Source organism: Macrobrachium rosenbergii, chromosome 22 (genome assembly GCF_040412425.1).
Source record: "Macrobrachium rosenbergii isolate ZJJX-2024 chromosome 22, ASM4041242v1, whole genome shotgun sequence".
Taxonomy (NCBI): Eukaryota; Metazoa; Arthropoda; class Malacostraca; order Decapoda; family Palaemonidae; genus Macrobrachium; species Macrobrachium rosenbergii.
In genome coordinates this window covers 46,388,016-46,405,875 of record NC_089762.1, presented here as the reverse complement: position 1 = coordinate 46,405,875, position 17,860 = coordinate 46,388,016, and the positions used below count along the sequence as shown (strand labels likewise).

Sequence of the window (17,860 nt, the reverse complement as noted above, 5' to 3'; positions counted from 1 at the left end):
ACACTGTAGTGGATCAACAGATATGTTTCTAAATGGATGGAAAGTGTCTTTAAAAATCAAAGCTAGCAATCCTTCCTATACCCGTTCCTATACAAGTATTTCAAATGAAAAAAAAGTCATATTCACAGTTGGAGAGATTCTATGGTAAGAAAATAATCCTCTTTTCTAAATATTTGAAGTTAATAATTACTAGGTTATTAAGTGTTCCAGATATTCTACTTTTCGTGATTTTTGTTAAAATGGAATCAAGAGAAATTTTTACCAACTTCTCCCAGAGAGAGAGAGAGAGAGAGAGAGAGAGAGAGAGAGAGAGAGAGAGAGAGAGAGAGAGAGAGAATTTATCTCGTCGGTCAGGCTACAGTCAGAAAGCTTCACTGACTGACTGATTGATTATGGCTACTAAAACTGGCGTCACAGGCCTTACTGGTACCCACCTGTCTGACTCTCTTTTTCGAGGAAGATACCCGGAAGATACCCAGGGTATGCATGCCATTTGTTTCGAGGTGTTTGAAGCAGGAGTGGAGGAGGCTTGGAATTTGCGGACTGGGTTCCACCGTCAGGAGATCGGTCGAAGTGGTCCCCGGCGGGAGAAGATCTCCCCCCACAAGGCTTGGTCTCTTCCTCTCCAGGTTTAGACTCTCTAGAGAACCCGTCGTCGACTGAAAAACGAATGTTTTTTTTGTTTTTTTTTGTTTTTTAAAGTGAATGGACTAACGAATTTGGTGGGAAAAATGAATAACTACCCTGGTAAAGGAAATTATACGAATAATTTTCTTCTGGCTATATCTGCTGGTTTATGAGGTAATTTTTTTTTTCTGAAATTCCTAATGTTACCCATTCGGGAAAGGCTAATGGGAGACCGAGAGCTGGTGGCAATTAGTGAGGCATTAATCAGTGAAGGGTTACCAACCCCTAAAACACCATTTACCTATACCGTCACCTTACCAAGGTCATCTTTTTGTCACAGATGAGTTGCAGAGTTATTTTGAAAGTGCTATATAATAAAGGTGTGACTTCGTTTAGTAAGGAGGTGCTGAGACGGGGTGCGTTTGGCTCCACCCCCTGAAAAGGTGAAAAGCCAAGTAACTCCTTGGCCTCTCAACCGCATTAGTGACAGTGTATCAGTCAATGCCATTATGTCATTACTGAAATAGCAAGGCTTAGCTTCTCCCGCAGCCAAGTTACATGGGTATCATGAGTCTGGAAAAGTAAATCGCAGACATATCTTGATTTCTAAGAAGCACGTTTGAATAAGAAGTAAGACCAAGAACGTTAGACATTTTTAGAGTGGGGTCCTGGGAAGAAGTAAGACCAAGAACATTACTGGACTGAACAGAAAGTTTTTCACCTGTTTGGTTCCTTCGATGAGCGAGGAAAAGGAGGCTTGAGATCCCGCGTGGGACGATTTCCGACTCAGAGGAGGATCCGTCTCTTCGGTGCCGCTGGAAGCCGAGGCAGCAGCCGCCGCCGCAGCTGCAGCGGCCGCTGTGGCGGCAGCGGCGGCAGCCGCTCTCTCGGCCGCCTCCCGACAGCGGCTGCGTTCGTTCTCCAGACATTGCGTCAGCGACAAGCCGAACACCAACCCGCAGTTGACACCTTCTGCGGGAGACGGACTTCGTCAGGGATTGTAGAGTGGAATGACTAGATTTAGTTTGCACATTGATCTTCGGCTATACAGGTATTCATGAGTTATGTGTGGCTGACCCCGCGTTTATGCATTATACATATGTATGAATTAGAAGTGGATTGACTGTTCTCTTACGTATTATATAGTTTTGAATGTATTGGATGTAGATTGCGCGTTATGTGTATTAGTTATGTATGAATTAGATTTGGATTGTGTTTGTATAGTCCATGTGTATGTCCCTGAGCGGAAATAAAGGATATTATTATTATTATTATTATTATTATTATTATTATTATTATTATTATTATTATTATTATTATTATTATTATTATTATAAAAACACTGGATGTGTTTTTACCTTCGTTATAAGTAACAGAGGTTTATGTAATATTCTTGATGTATTGTACTTATATTTGTGTTTAATGTAGATTGCGCATTTTGTATTTTAGTTGAGTATGAATTAGATGTGGTTTGTGTAAAAATACCGGAACGTATGGCTTGAGGTGATATGTTTTGCGCCTTTCTGATAATTTCTAGGGATACAGGGACTAATTAGATGTTGTTTTACTTACGTCATAATTCTTAGGGATTTGGGGAGCAATATAATGTGTGGAAAAGTAACGTAAGGAAATGTTCTAGTTCAAGGTATTATTTCAGTAAAAGCTTTAGTATCATTTCTTGTGGCATATCATTTCTTGGGGCATATCATTTCTTTGGGCATCTCCTTCGCAGATTCATAAGGTAAAATTCATTTCTTTTGCGTTCTCGTCGATGTGAAAATATAGACACATGAGCGTGCTGACTGGTAAACAGATATTTTTCAAACAATTTTTAACTCAAAGCTGACTAAAGACATCGAAGCAGGCAAGACTGAAAAAGATCCGGATACCTTTGCAACTAGGGATTTGATTCGTAGACATTTTGCATTTCATTTCTTCAAGAATGAAATGATTTTTTCTTCCATTTGAATCTCTTAACGAAACAAGAAGTTTTTCTGAAAGACAACTAACCAGGCACTGACAAATTCCTGTTTGATCTTTGACCCTTGTATATTCTTATGACCTTGACCTTCTTGTAAAATTCGGCGTCAGTAGGGAAGTACAGTATATATGTTATATATGCTGTCACTGGTATGTAGTGTTCAAACCTTATTGCCAAGATTAAATTCCCATTTGGTCTTTGTTCTTTGAATACTACATTTAGACGTTTCCCTGGATGCCACCACGTGAAATGTAGGAGTCCAACCTCGGAAACATAATATATACGAAGTCACATCTTCATCTTGAAAGATACTGAAATTGCACAGCAGCTTCAAAGAACTTTCACTGTAGTGGACTGTCGGATACATAGAGAGCCAGACAGATAGACGGAACGACAGGCACGTCAATAATTAATAAATGAATTCCGGTGGAAAAGGAGGGACAACGCCTCTTTAGAAGCTGTAGAGCAAAGACAAACTTTAAATGGAAAATACGGGGTTTTCATTTCATTCTGCTTCACGTGGTGTCAGCGATTAGACGTGTTCGTCTGTCAGCTACGTCGCTAAGATATATGTTGCCCGCAGTCGTCCTCCTGCTGCTGCTGTGACTGATATCTCGCTTGCCTTCACTTTCGAGAGCCCACTCTGACTTCCACCTGCTCGGTATTGCTCGGCTTCTTAGTCTGTCTCGCTCTCTCTTCTTCTCTCCAATTATTATTATTATTATTATTATTATTATTATTATTATTATTATTATTATTATTATTATTATTGATGGAATACATTCAATAGGAAAGGTCCCAATTGTCACTGAGAACAGGAGTTCTTCCAAATAAGATTGTTTCTCGTTTCCGTCGCTGTAAAATGCCTTATATCGAAAGTGGATACGTAGTTGAACAGATATTAATCTAACCCTAAAATAAAAAGGAATATATATATATATATATATATATATATATATATATATATATATATATATATATATATATATATATATATATATATATAATCAAAAGTTAGTACATTGGAAGTGTTCTTATTCTTCAAATGTATTCAAGTGTACGTGGAGTATATATTTGTAAGGCTGATGTGCCCCAGACAGGACGGGTGTTCCGGTGCTGCATAACAAAAGGAGGTGTACAGATAACAATTAACCACTGGGCAAGAAAAGCAGTGGCCCTCTCATACGCCATCTAATGGCTCTGGTACCCTTGCCAAATGTCGACTATGGGTAACGGTGCCAAACCACAGTAGGAATCTCAAGGGTTTGCGTTTGTTTACATAAATAGACAGAAGGAGAGACTGATCCATTTCTGACACGTGTGATTGTCGTCCACTTTTCTCTCTCTCTCTCTCTCTCTCTCTCTCTCTCTCTCTCTTTTCGTCGTCACCGTCTTCGACATCTTTAGAGAAAAATATGATTGGCTGGTTTTGTGTCATTGTCTTTTCACTTCATTGAAAGGCTTTGCTATGACAGTCGGTTTCAAATTTCTTGTATTTAACAAAATTTGTACTCTGTAAGGAATGCGTCAGTGGAAGGAGGCAGCTACTTAAAACTGACTCGAAAGTCGAACACTGCAGCAGGAGCAGGTATTCTATGGTCAATATAGAAAAGATGAAGGAAGTTAAAATTACACTCTCCTTGAAATGCCAGGGGACCACGTTCCTCCCAGCCAATGGTCCGTTCAAAAATGAAACCGTTAAAACGGATGTCAGCCATTTTGACGACGATGCTCGTCTAGCCCGCTCGGTGGCTCCTCCTCTGGTTCTCATCATTTTTCTATTGGTCTTTTAGTCTTTTAGTCTTTTAGTCAGTGAAGCTGGACGTAATTTTCTTGTGGCTGACAAATAACTGGTAATCAAACATAAGTTTGTACAGATACTGGAAATAACCCCCTTGGCAAGGTACCAACATTTTTAGATCAATTACAGTGTATCTGAACCCGCTCAGTGCAGGCTTTCATAAGCTGTCACAATAAAAAAAAAAAAACTTTCCATTGTACCTGTTATGGGAGTTACTTTCATGAAGTACGCTTTTCCAAAAATTCATGACGTGATTTTCCGAAATGAGAAATCTACCAGAGGGCTTAAGTATGTAATGAGGTGATAAATCATTCTTTCAGAAACGTATTTACATTGAGTTATGGAATATAATGTTTTATTATGTATGCAAAGTGTTCCATGAATTCTTGAGTGTTTTGCATTTAAAGATATTCAAGATTCCATTTTATACTGTGTATAAAAATTGTTTGCCCGTTTATCTATTCCCTAAGAACTTATGTTCAGAAACTTTCAAAACGAACTCTTCTCCCAAAGTTCATTAGCTGGTGTTTTAAATTTTGATCGCCATTAGAACAAGCCATACGTTAGCAGTATCGTCGTTGGCAATATCATCTTCCCTTATACCTGTGGTATTAGAACGAGCCTTGTATACCTGTTCAGTAGGTCTTTGATGGAACAAGTTTGGTTGGTGAGGCCATCGCTTATTTTAGGAATAGGTTCCGGGGTTTTTCATTTTACTTATCTTTTTCTGTTCCTTCATTGGACAAATATGACTCCAAATTTTCATTTTTCTTGACCTTCATGAGACAAAAAGGTTATTTGATTTGTTATCGGGCTCTTGCCTGGAAAAAGAGATTTCACTGGTTTTTATTTCCAAAAAAGTTAGGATAAATTCCTCAAGGCAAGAATGACATTTTCATATTACGGCAGTAATATGAAAATGTTAAAAAATAAGCTAAGCATGATAAAACTACTGAATTTATCCAAGACGGTGAAAGTTTTTAAAACTGGGCTTGAACTTTTTGTTTATCTAATGACACTGACTTGAAGAAAACTTGGCCAGATGTTAGTCAATTTTGAAATTGTCCATAACATTGTGTTTGACTTTTCATTGAACGGTAAAAATACTTTCATCTTCATACCTAATGACACCATTTTTCCGTTATCTTACCAACAAGTGATATGTTTCTGTCCGATAATGTAACCAGTCTTGTTTACTTTGCGCTTTTCAGTAATTCGAGTTCATTTACCAGTCAGATCTCACAACCAAATCGATTTGTTATAAAAAGAAAATTAATTTCAAATAGATATCTTTCTCTATGAATCACCATATCTCTTCTCCTTTCTTATCCACGTCTCCACCAGCTTCTTCTTCTTCTTCTTCTTCTTCTTCTTCTTCTTCTTCTTCTTCTTCTTCTTCTTCTTCTTCTTCTTGTTCTTCAATTTTGTCTCGGTAAGTCATCAAATATATTTTTTTTCTATTTTGGCAGTAGTTATTCATATAGAAGTAGTCAGATTTTCACTCAGTCAAATCTGAAAAGTTTAACAGCCTGTCATTATTATTTCTTTTTTATTTCTTTTTCCTCTTTCCTTACCTTTGGTCTCTTCTTTTTTGGAATCGAAGAAGCCCGTCGTGAGGGCTTTTCTCTTGAGCAGGTACGGTCGTTTTTTCTTTTGAACTGCCGAACTGGTTTGCTCTGAAATCAAGAGAATATTATGAACATAACTGAAAAAGATGGGGAATGTAAGAAGATTACTGTCAATTAAAAAAAAACGTTTTATATTCCGCAGTATCTAAAATTATGTGCGTAAATGTTTACATCACCAAATTCATTACCTGTGGCTATGTTTTTTTTTTTTTTTACATCGAATTACCTATAACTACTTAGGCGATAACATGAGCACAATAGCATTATTGCTAACCAATTCTAACGGCTAAAGACATCGACTCCTCTCTACGATCTCTGTTTAAAGTGTCAAGATATCAGGAGTTTAGATTTCCACTCTGGTACAAGCAATGGTCTTTTACCTAAAGGTCTATTCTATTTCTCCTTCCTCGCACGTTTATAGAGGGGATGATCTAAAGAGGGTAATTTAGTGAGGATATGTACCCATACTTCTCCGGCAGAAGGATGTCGGTGTTTTCAGTGCACGAGTAAATCGTAATCTGGAAATAGTTTCATTTCTAGGTTCAACAATCTAGACAACAAATTTTCAAATATGTTACGAGACACAAATTGCTTTTCCATTGTCTCTCAGTCATTCTTTCTCATGAAAAGAGACATTTGCCTGTCTTACATGCTCTCTCTCTCTCTCTCTCACACACTCACACACACACACACACACACACACACACACACACACACACACACAGCAAGACCGTCCCTTAATCTTCCTTTTCTGTTTGAGTGAGCACTGATATAAAGTTGGTCTTCAGCTTTGCTTGTAGCTTGGTACATAATCATGAATGAACTTGAGAGACACCAAGTCTTCCCGTTAATTTCTTGCAAAAGACGAATAGGAATTACATTGTTAAGACACACAAAGGTTCTTTGATACATGGAGACTGTCGTTAAGTGAATTAGGAATTCATAACAACCAGTTAAAAGGTGTATGTTCGAGGCGAGTCAAATTTCATCACAGCTTCATTTTAGTAAACAATAAGAGGACAATATATTCCCTGAATGAGCTAAAACATTGTGTTTTGACATTAGTAAATTATTGAAATAAAATTAATTGATGTAATTCATTGAGTCATGAGCTTTCGTTTCATTTTTTGGGATTTTTCTTTTCGCTTGTAGGAATGTCATTTGACTAACGACGTTAAATATCAGAGGCAAATAAAATTACTGTACTGTAAAAAGTAAACATACAAACAGAAGACCTAAACCACGTTGATGAAACATATCCATCTGGGTACCTTCCCTGCAAAGATTACCTTATCTGTCTTTGTCCGTAAAAGAAGATACGGCGCTCTGTGGATCGGAAAACACAAAAGGAAATAATTAATGTCAGTTTTGATGACTCATAACTAAAGATCAAAGAGAAAATGGCATCGGAATTCTATTTTACTTTTACTGATGCCTGATGGTGAGTGAAAGGGATCATTTCAATACCTTTGGCAGTCACGGCGCTTGATTGAATGTATGTGTTGAAAGATGCGTTTATTACAATTGTATCGTTTGTGTACTTCAGGGAATATTAAGTAAAAATTTCCCGTACTTTCTCTAAAGTAAAGTTTTTCAGCACGTTGTAATTGGAAATTCCTCCTTCATTCGCAGTGACGGTATTCTTGTCCTTCATTTGTTCTCCGTTTGATTATTTGTGCCATTATCGGGCCTTACCGTGGCTTTGATTCGAATTGAATTTCTCTTACGATAAATATCTCTAAACAGGTGTGAATAATGTCACTTTCCACATAGCTTGTCTATCTTCTTTATTTTGGAAGACTTGTAGTTTAAAGTAAAGGGAAAATAAGTGGGTATCGTGTGAAAATACACTCCATTAGCCACTAAAATTCTGCATCAGTTCTGACGTTAACTTTCTATGTTCTGTTCCAACTCCCAGGGTATAAAGTGCAGTATTTTCTTTCACTTCTGGGCTTAATATGATATTTTACCATGTTAAGTATCTTTCGGCACAATCCATTCCTTACTAATATTACATTTTTACTATGAAACAGCCTCCAGAAATTGAAGTCTCAGTAGTCAGTTTTATCATTGTTCGTCCTAAAGATGTAGTGTTCACATTTCAGATGGCCGGTAGAACTTGTTCTTGGGTCAATCACATCTTGGATGTTCCAAGATTCCCTTCGCGCGCACTGTTAGCAAATGTGGACTGTGTTGCCCATCGTAATTTATCTTCTAGAAGTGTTTTCTCGTCCTTGGATTCTCATGCGTTTTCTTAATATTTTATATATACTCTGCTCTGTAATCTCTTTTCATGCACTCTTCCAATTCACTTGTATACCTGGGAAACGTCAGCTATTCCCCAGTGTTTCAAATCAAATCGGATTCATTTTTCCTTTGACAATCCTTGACAGTTTTTTTGTCATTTCTTCGTGCCGTGGTCACTTATACTTTGTTACTGCATTAAAAATGAACTTTCTCTCTAAGCTAATTCTTAAGTTCTTTACCTACCATGAGTTTTCCATCACAGCGGGTGTCATAATTGTAAGGTTTGGTCTACGCTAATAACATTACATCACTCTTGTTCACGAAGGCTCGGCTTGTTATATTTTATCGAAGGATTTTATGATCAGCTGATGATCGAGAGGATGGCTTTGAAATTGAATTGCGGACTTTAATTAGCATACTTGGTTAGGGTACTAGAGGGAGTTTTTGGTCGGATTTTAATTTCACACTCGGAAGGAGGAGGAGGAGGAGGAAGTGATTTCGGGTCTGGAAGGAGAAAGATGTCAGGTGTCAGGGACCACCTCGTCCTTTCATCTTACCGAATTTGACGGTCTCGTGTGACCCAAGGCTCCCTCGCTGCTTGGCCTCAGGGGCACCGTCTGCAAATTGATTAGGTTACTGAAGAAAACAACCAGTCACACACGTAAAGCAACAGCAGCAGCAGCAACAACAACACCCAGCAGTGGGCGGAACAACTAAAAGAATGCCACAAGATCCTGACGACATATTCCATTAACAGTGCAAGGAGGTTTTGAAAGGGAATCTTTCTCGAGGATGGAGCAAAGTCAGAATAATGTTATACTTGAAAAATTAAGAAAGATGCCCTAGATGGATTGAAAAAAACAAAAAAAGGCAAGAACAAAGAAAGATGCCCTAGATATATTTAAAAAAAACATAAAAAAAGGCAATAACAAAAAATCAAGAACAAAGAAGCAAGACAATATCATTATGTCTGTTCTCTTGGTCAATATGCAAATCATGTCAAGATGTTCAATTTTCCATTAGTCAAGAGAGACGTGATTCTCAGAAATTCCACGTAAGCAAAAAGAAATAGATACTAAAAGAGCAAATACGTTATAAATGCATCAAAATGAAAGCAGTAAAAAACAAAATAGTGCATGGTTTACGCAGGGAAGCCCCGTGACCAGAGGACCTTTCGTAAATAGAGCATGCTGCCTCGTACCGTCATCAAGATAAGCTTCAGCAATAAGTCAAAACTTACTATAGTTACATATTTTGCCATTTAACAAATCCAGCAATCGTAAAATAAATGACATTCCACAGTAAGTTATCCGTGACCATCACTACGTCAACTGCTTATAACAAATCAGAATCGTAGAACAAGCACCCATAGTAAGTCATCACTTACCATACTTAAATATGTGACAGATCAAGCAATCAATATCCTTTAGATATGTGAAAGGATAAAGGCAGGTAGCCAGCTCCTTACCTCTAGGTACTCTGATTTGACATCCCAGGTTGAGAGCCTGCAATTTGGCGATGGCCAGTTGCTGGAGGGTGAGCCTCTCCAGTTCGGTCAGCTGTAGCAGCGTTGTGTTCTCCAGGGTCACGACACGCCCGGTCACCGAGGTCCAGGTGTTACCACCCTGTAACAGGAGACAGAGAGGACGTTAAGGTAACGGGATTTAATCACAGGGTGACGGGAAATGGAACTGTTACCACATTGTGAAGGTTCGACTGGAGGCTTTTGAGGGAGACAAACTTATAACAGTGTCAGAATGTGAAAGTGTTACCACCCTTCAATGATAAACATATGACATTGATATAAACAAATTTGTTACGTGGTATCATGATATAAGAGTGTTGCATTTTGAAAGGGTAGCCAGTATACTTTCAGGTATGCGTAATTATGCGAGGATTAAACTATGAAGTTGTTACCACACTGTAATGAATAACAAAATACATTGAGATAATCGCATTAATGAACAGCGTCAAAATATGAAAGTGTTGCCAACGTGTGACGATAGAAAGGAAATTGAGAATGATGGATTTATTAAGCTATCAAAATATATGATTGTTGCCATCCTGTATCATAAAAAAAGACATAGATATAAGTGAATATGTTAAAACTGTCATGAAATGAATGTTACCACGCAGAAATGAGAGACAAAATAACTAAAAGAAACGAATCTATAATGTATTATCGATCTATGTAATACCATATTTACCTTATGCATGTAAGAAGAGGCACCACGGTCAGTTGGGTTTAATATACGAGTATATATATATATATATATATATATATATATATATATATATATATATATATATATATATATATATATATATATATATATATATATATATATATGAAAAATAAGAAGGCCCATAAAACACTATTTAAACGTTGAAACCATATATTTCGGGCACTTGTTTCTGTGCCCTGTTCACTGGTAGAATATGGACAGGTGGAAAGTTACAATGGTATATATACAAAAACATGAAGGTGTGGCCTTAGGCTCCGATGTTAAGGAGGTGGCGTTTCTTAAGAAGGAGGAGATTGACCAAATTCCCTAGTGGTTTTTGGCCTCATTAGCTCCCCGTTTGGCGATGGATCTGGCGGTCGCGTTTCTTGGGTCATCTTCTTCAAAAAGGGTGCGAGGATTAAGGTGTCAATGGCGTCCGATTTCCAATGTCCTCCTGACAGGTTCATATTGTTGGTTTGATTGATGATAGCAGATTCCAGCATCTTTCTTTTGTACGGACAGCTACTCTTGAAAACCAACTCCGCCCCACCCAGTTAATGACATGCCCTGTATTTCTAATATGTAGGAAAAATTCCCGAACTCTCCGAAGCGTAACGTACTGATCTTTTGTGCTCTGTTATTCTTTGCGAGAGCGATCTACCTGTCTCGCCTACATAAATGTCATGACAATTACTACACGGTATCTTGTAAACTCCGGCTTCTTCCCTTTTGTTATTTAAGTATACGTTAACGAGCGAACTCCCGATGGATTTGGGATAATGGAAAATGAAAGGATTATCAGAACTGAGTTGCTCGGTGGCCTTTTGGATGTTTTCATCGTATGGAAGCTTTATTTTGTTGTTGAAATCTATTTGTCTGTTGTGAGTGGGACCTCTGTAGTATATTTTATTTGTTTTTATTAGTAGCCCTCTCGATAATGTGTGGTGGATAGAGCAGTTGCGTTAGGTGTTGGCGGATCGTGTTAAATTCTTGATCCAGGTACTCATTTGAACATATCCTAAGTCCTCTGAGGAATAGGTTGCACCCTACCATAATTTTTACGGAAACGTCGTGGTAGCTTAAGAAATGAATGTAGGAGACAGCGAAGGTGGGTTTTCTATATACTGTAAATGCATACCTGTTCTGTTTTCTTATGATCAGTACATCTAGGAACGGCAGTTTTCCGTCCTTTTCCCATTCTGTTTTAAATTTTATGGTCGGAACTAGCGAATTTAGCCTATTAAAAATTCCTTAAAGTCCCCCAGCTATTGTCCCAGAAAGTAAAGATATCATCTACGTATCTAAGCCAGATCATGTTATGGGGTTTGATAGACGACAAAAGTTCTGTTTCGAAATATTCCATGTACAAGTTTGCTAGAAGGGGTGATAGGGGACTTCCCATGCTACAGCCAAATTTTTGTTTGTAAAAATTACCATTGAAAGAAAACACGTTGTTAGTTACACAGAGGTTGATAAGTTTTAAAGTTTTATCTATGCCAAGAGGAAAATGGTCTTCATATGGTTGTAACTTCCTCTCTAAGAAAAACAACACGTCGGCAATCGGGACTTTAGTAAATAATGAATCGACGTCTAGACTGAGCAGTTTGATGTTGTTTGAGGGGATGTTTAAACTATTAAATTTTTGTATGAAATCTTCTGCATGTTTGACGTGGGAGGATGAGAAGGTTCCTAGAAAGGGTGATAACAAGTCTGCGAGCCATTTTGATAATTTGTACATGAAAGAGCCCCTGCTAGATATTATGGGGCATGTCATTAACTGGAGTGGGGCGGAGTTGGTTTTCAAGAGTAGCTGTCCGTACAAAAGAAAGATGCTGGAATCTGCTATCATCAATCAAACCAACAATATGAACCTGTCAGGAGGACATTGGAAATCGGACGCCATTGACACCTTAATCCTCGCACCCTTTTGAAGAAGATGACCCAAGAAACGCGACCGCCAGATCCATCGCCAAACGGGGAGCTAACGAGGCCAAAAACCACTAGGAATTTGGTCAATCTCCTCCTTCTTAAGAAACGCCACCTCCTTAACATCGGAGGCCTAAGGCCACACCTTCATGTTTTTGTATATATACCATTGTAACTTTTCACCTGTCCATATTCTACCAGTGAACAGGGGCACAGAAACAAGTGCCTTTGAAATATATGGTTTCAACGTTTAAATAGTGTTTTATGGGCCTTCTTATTTTCATATTACACTGTAGTATTACAGGAAAAGACATTCATATATATATATATATATATATATATATATATATATATATATATATATACATATAAATATATATTTATATGCACATAATGCATATATATACATAATATATATATATATATATATATATATATATATATATATATATATATATATATATATATATATATACATATAAATATATATTTATATGCACATAATGCATATATACATAAATAAATATATATATATATATATATATATATATATATATATATATATATATATATATATATATATATATATATATATATACATATATATATATACACAATGTTGCCAAAATAAGCATGGCAACACAAGCACTTCATGTCTATAATTCCTAAGCAATGAAACTCTTCCAGTGAATTATGAAGCACAATGAAAACGTTAAAAATTATTCGAAGAATGGAGGAAGTGGCTGAGAATTCGAGAGAAACAGAGGAAGAGACGTGCTGCTGAGGAACAAGGGGAGTTTTGGAGGTCAGGGAGCAGAAGCAGCAGCGGCGTTGCCATCACATGAGCCATTATTGTTGAGGTCTCCCACAGGTGTGACGGCGACGCACACAAGAGGCATTAAGGGTTCTAATAGTGGCTTTGAACCTCCTCGAAATAGTGAGGGGACCTCTTAAAGTGGAAGCTGTCGAGCGCCACCAAAAAAAAAAAGAAAAAAATGGCATGAAGAGGTACACAGAGAGAGAGAGAGAGAGAGAGAGAGAGAGAGAGAGAGAGAGAGAGAGAGTATGATAGGGGAAGTAGAATCTCTGAAGTGTAAATAAATAAGTGTTAAAAGGTGCGTGGGCGGCACGAGGACCATAAAACCCTCCCTTTGGCTTTATCAAATGTGTTCATCGTCGCCACAACAAGAGGCGAAGGTTGAGCGGAGACGAGGCATAAATAAATACTCGACTTTAAAATTAGTGTGGAGTGTTTTTCAAGGCGGATTATTTCAGTTCGGGCCGAGTTATCTTTGTCTCATGAGTGACGCCAGATACTCTGCGGGTGGGGGGGGGGGGTGAGAGTACCTGCCTAAAAAAAAAAAAAAAAAACTCAGCGACGATGCTTCGACGATTTGTGGAGTTCTCCAAAGAGTGACGTTTTTCAGCAATAGTTCAGTTGAATCAATTTTGCTTATAAAGTGATAACGAGGTAAGAAAACGCTTTAAGCAGTGAGGGAGCTTCTTTACCCATCATTATAAGTCGTTAATCTCGCAGGAGAAAAGAAGAAAAAGAAAAGGAGATTTTGTTACCCAAAAACGCGAATTATTTTGTTATTGGTCATATATCATCGACATTACATCACTCCTCTTAAATTTTTGACACGTTTGCTTTCACACCTCTTCAGTCCGATATAAATAGAGTGTGGAATGTGGGTTTACTCACAAAAACGTGAAGCAATCTTATCGGGCTTTGCCAATTGCATGAGATTGTAGCAACTTTAACAGGTCGTCAAGGACACCTATCTTTATGGTGCAGCATTGTTTCCGGATTCACCTGATGCTTCTCACAAGTCCGGAAAACATTCCAGCTGCCTGAATTCGACACCGAATAAAGAGGGTCGTTCTCACGCTTTCCATAAAACTGCAGTGCTTATAACCGTCAGGTCCATGTGAGGCAGTTATTTTTAAAATATTATAGTTTAGGGACTTCGTTGACTATGTACTCTCTGGAAAAAACTTAACGTCTATGCTTTTTATTTTCATTCTTTTTTGTGTGTGTGTATTGAAAAAGGCTTTCCTCAAGACACAAGGATCCTCCAGATTTACTTTTCAAGGCAGAGTTGTTTGAAAAGTAATGTTCTCTTTCGTAGTCAGTTTCATATTAACCATGGTTTGATCAGAAAGGTAATATTCTACCGAAGAAAAAGGTTTAGTTAAGCTCTCCAGGATTTCTGTAAAGAAATCATTGAAAACCTGTAGAACTGCAGCAGGTTTATATTCTACAGTTTAATTTTAGGATTTAAAAAAATGGTGGTGAATGTCATAATAAACCTATAGTAGGATTTATATTTGTAACTTTATATTTTTGAGATTTAAAATTGACAGTTGTAACCCTGCCTCGTTTGATTTATAAAAAAGAAAAATGTTTTCCTTTGACTCCGATGACATACTCTCAAGTAATTTACTAAATTGATGACAGATCGACAAAAAGAAGAACGGGTAAAAAATGCGCCGAAGTTTCTTCAGCGCAATCGAGTTTTCTGTACAGCTTATAATCGAGGCCACCGAAAATAGATTATAATCGAGGCCACCGAAAATAGATCTGTCTTTCGGTAGTCTTGGTATAATGCTGTATGAGCCGCGGCCCATGAATCTTCAAGCACGGCCCGGTGGTGGCCGGTCCTATATCGTTGCCAGATGCACGATTATGGCTAACTTTAACCTTAAATAAAATAAAAACTACTGAGGCTAGAGGGCTGCAATTTGGTAGGTTTGATGATTGGAGGGTGGATGATCAACATACCAATTTGCAGCCCTCTAGCCTCAGTAATTTTCAAGATCTGAGGGCGGACGGACAGACAAAGCCGGCGCAATAGTTTTCTCTTACGGAAAACTAAAAATGAAAGGAATTCACTAAATAGTTCTAACGAAGATAAATAAGCCTGCGAATCGCCGAGGCATGCTTTGCAATCATTTATTGAGATTTGAAGAGCATGCAGATTGGATACAACAGCTTACTCCTCTTGGATCTGTGGTCAGTGAAGAGAAGACAACCACGCATTAAAGGCTTGACTGGGTTTCTGCTCAGAGGAAGAATCTGAAATTCTGGAGACATATTTTTAGTACCAGCGATGAAAAGCTAAAGCTCCACTTAGACTGAAGTTCCTAAAACCATCAGGTTGGCGTTGGGAGAATTCTTGAGTTCTTAGTTCTGTTTTGTAAAATAGAATGAAATCATGCCATTCCACGCCCTGCGAAGAGAAATTCAATGTAATCATATTCATGCACAAGCATAGGCTTACCGTTTCATAGAACAGTATTCACTGCAGTACATTATTTGCATATATCTTATTTCATTCCTCTCCATTTAAGTATACACACACACACACACACGATAAGTCAAAAGTTCAATGCAGACCATTTTTGATTTGGTCTGCAAAACCTGAATTCTTCTGGCTTTCTCTGCGAGTTTTATTGTAGTTAGCTGATGTGGTGAATCTGTCATCGTCTAGGCGAGAGTGTCAAGAATACCATGATTAGTTAATTAATTTATTTATTTATTTTTATTTATCTGTTTTGGACTGACTTTGCGTTTGCTGTAATCAGTACACTCCCAGATGTCAAACAAATGCTCAGATGAGTCAGTTACTTTGAAATCCTCTTATTATTTTCGTTCCAAATTTGAAACCTTAATTCATCAGTAATACTTGTTGACTCTCACTATTGGACACTGAATTTGAAGATATCCCACAAGTCGAAACAAAAAGTATAGTAGCAGTAGTGTATGATAAATACAAATAATACTGCGCCTTTCGCTGTATAATTAACTTATTTATCTAGGTTAACTATCTAATTCGTTTAAGGTATCATTAAGTTCCTTGCTTAGGACAAGGCTGGCCCCGGAAGCATTTTCCCGAGATGTAACCGAGTACCGGGACCTTTCCCTGAAAAAAAAGCGGGGCGCCATGTCTTAAAAACTAACCATAGAATTTTCTTGAAAATAATCTCATTATGTTTCCCACGCCCAAATTAAGTGAGAGGCAAAATTCTATGCCTAACCTAACCTAACCCAACCTAACCTAACCTAACCTAGTGGCATGGCAAAAAAAGCGGGGCTGGTGCAATACTAGCATACATCTCAGGAATTTGCACCCCTGGGGCCAAAGCTGGCTTTTCTTTTCTGATTTTGCAAGTAATTTGCTCTCTTGTTTCACAGCAAGTATGAATATCTTCTTGAACCGGAAACATTGGACAAATATGAGAAAATATTTCAGCGTTCAAACTTCAGGTACCTTCTTGAGAGAAATAGATGTAGGAATGCAATTAGTTCTTAGATGTAGCCGCTAGCACTGTATGGTTAATGGTGCAGTAATTTTACTATGTTTCTTTGAGACATTTTCTTGTACATTGGCTTCTGCCCAGTAAAAACTATTATAATCTGTCCTTCACTGCTTATGGTCGTGTGTTATCGTATCAAGAGAAAGCAAGGGTGGAATTTCTCCTCAAAATTCTCTCCGCATACACTGATCTTGGCGAATTTTTTTTTTTTTTTTTTTTTTTGCTACTACTTTCCAAACAGCTGGTTTGCTTCAAAACAATAGTTTCACAATAACTCTCCCCATAGACTTTGTGGATCACTTAATTATGCCTTTTCATGCTTTTTGTTTCAGCTATTATTCCACTGCCAAAGACAACATGGAAATCGGTTACTGATCTGCCTCCGACAGCAAGAGCCAATCACTTTGCTGTCGTCTATTAATTGATGGATACGAACTTATAATTAGCATGCAAACTTTCTTATAACTGGCGCAAATCCAGTTTCCTGATTCCTATCTATTTCTGGCCAGCCATTCCCCAAGTTCTTCGCTGGCTATGATACGTGATAATTTATTATCTCTGCTCCCCTTTTTTTAAGGGGACCCGCCAAGAATGCTAAGGAGGGCGAATGATATTACATTATTTTCTTGTGTCTCTCCTTGTGGATGTATCCATTTCTTCTCTGCCTCGTTGACGCTCCTATTATCGGGTTTCTTATCCCATCTTTATCCCCTCTATCTCCTGCTCCATCTGTCAGTAGTGCAAGCACATTTATCTACATCGAAAGGTATTTTGAGACCAAGCCAGTGGTCAGCGGTTGGGCCTCAGAATGATGTTTAAAAAGTTATCATCACAGTCAGTTATTTATTCAGGTTCTACTGGTTCTCAGAGGTCTGTCAGCAGAGCTGTCAGTCTGTTTGTGTTGAGCTGGTATGTTTGTTTTCATGTTATATTCGTACACCTGGCATCATGGAAATTTCAGTCTTTGCCTATGCTAACTACAAAATTCATCTACGTGAATGTGAACAAAGACAGGAATTAAAATAATCTGAGAATCATGGAACATTCAGGAAAGCAAACTTCATTGTAATAACAGATTTCCCCGACTTGCGTCATGCCAGAGAAA

General features: G+C 37.8%; 2 protein-coding genes across 3 annotated transcripts in view; one reads left to right on the top strand and one right to left on the bottom strand.

The window, feature by feature from the left end:
- Positions 1-17,860, top strand: part of LOC136850838 (uncharacterized) — a 315,712-nt gene that overhangs the window by 36,671 nt on the left and 261,181 nt on the right. The window lies entirely within an intron of this gene.
- The window catches only part of RhoGAP102A (Rho GTPase activating protein at 102A), a 102,224-nt gene that overhangs the window by 18,119 nt on the left and 66,245 nt on the right, over positions 1-17,860 (bottom strand). The window contains 5 exon segments of the mRNA XM_067124858.1: positions 435-659; positions 1,349-1,599; positions 5,984-6,085; positions 8,842-8,901; positions 9,753-9,909. Coding sequence (XP_066980959.1) covers positions 435-659; positions 1,349-1,599; positions 5,984-6,085; positions 8,842-8,901; positions 9,753-9,909 — 795 coding nt within the window.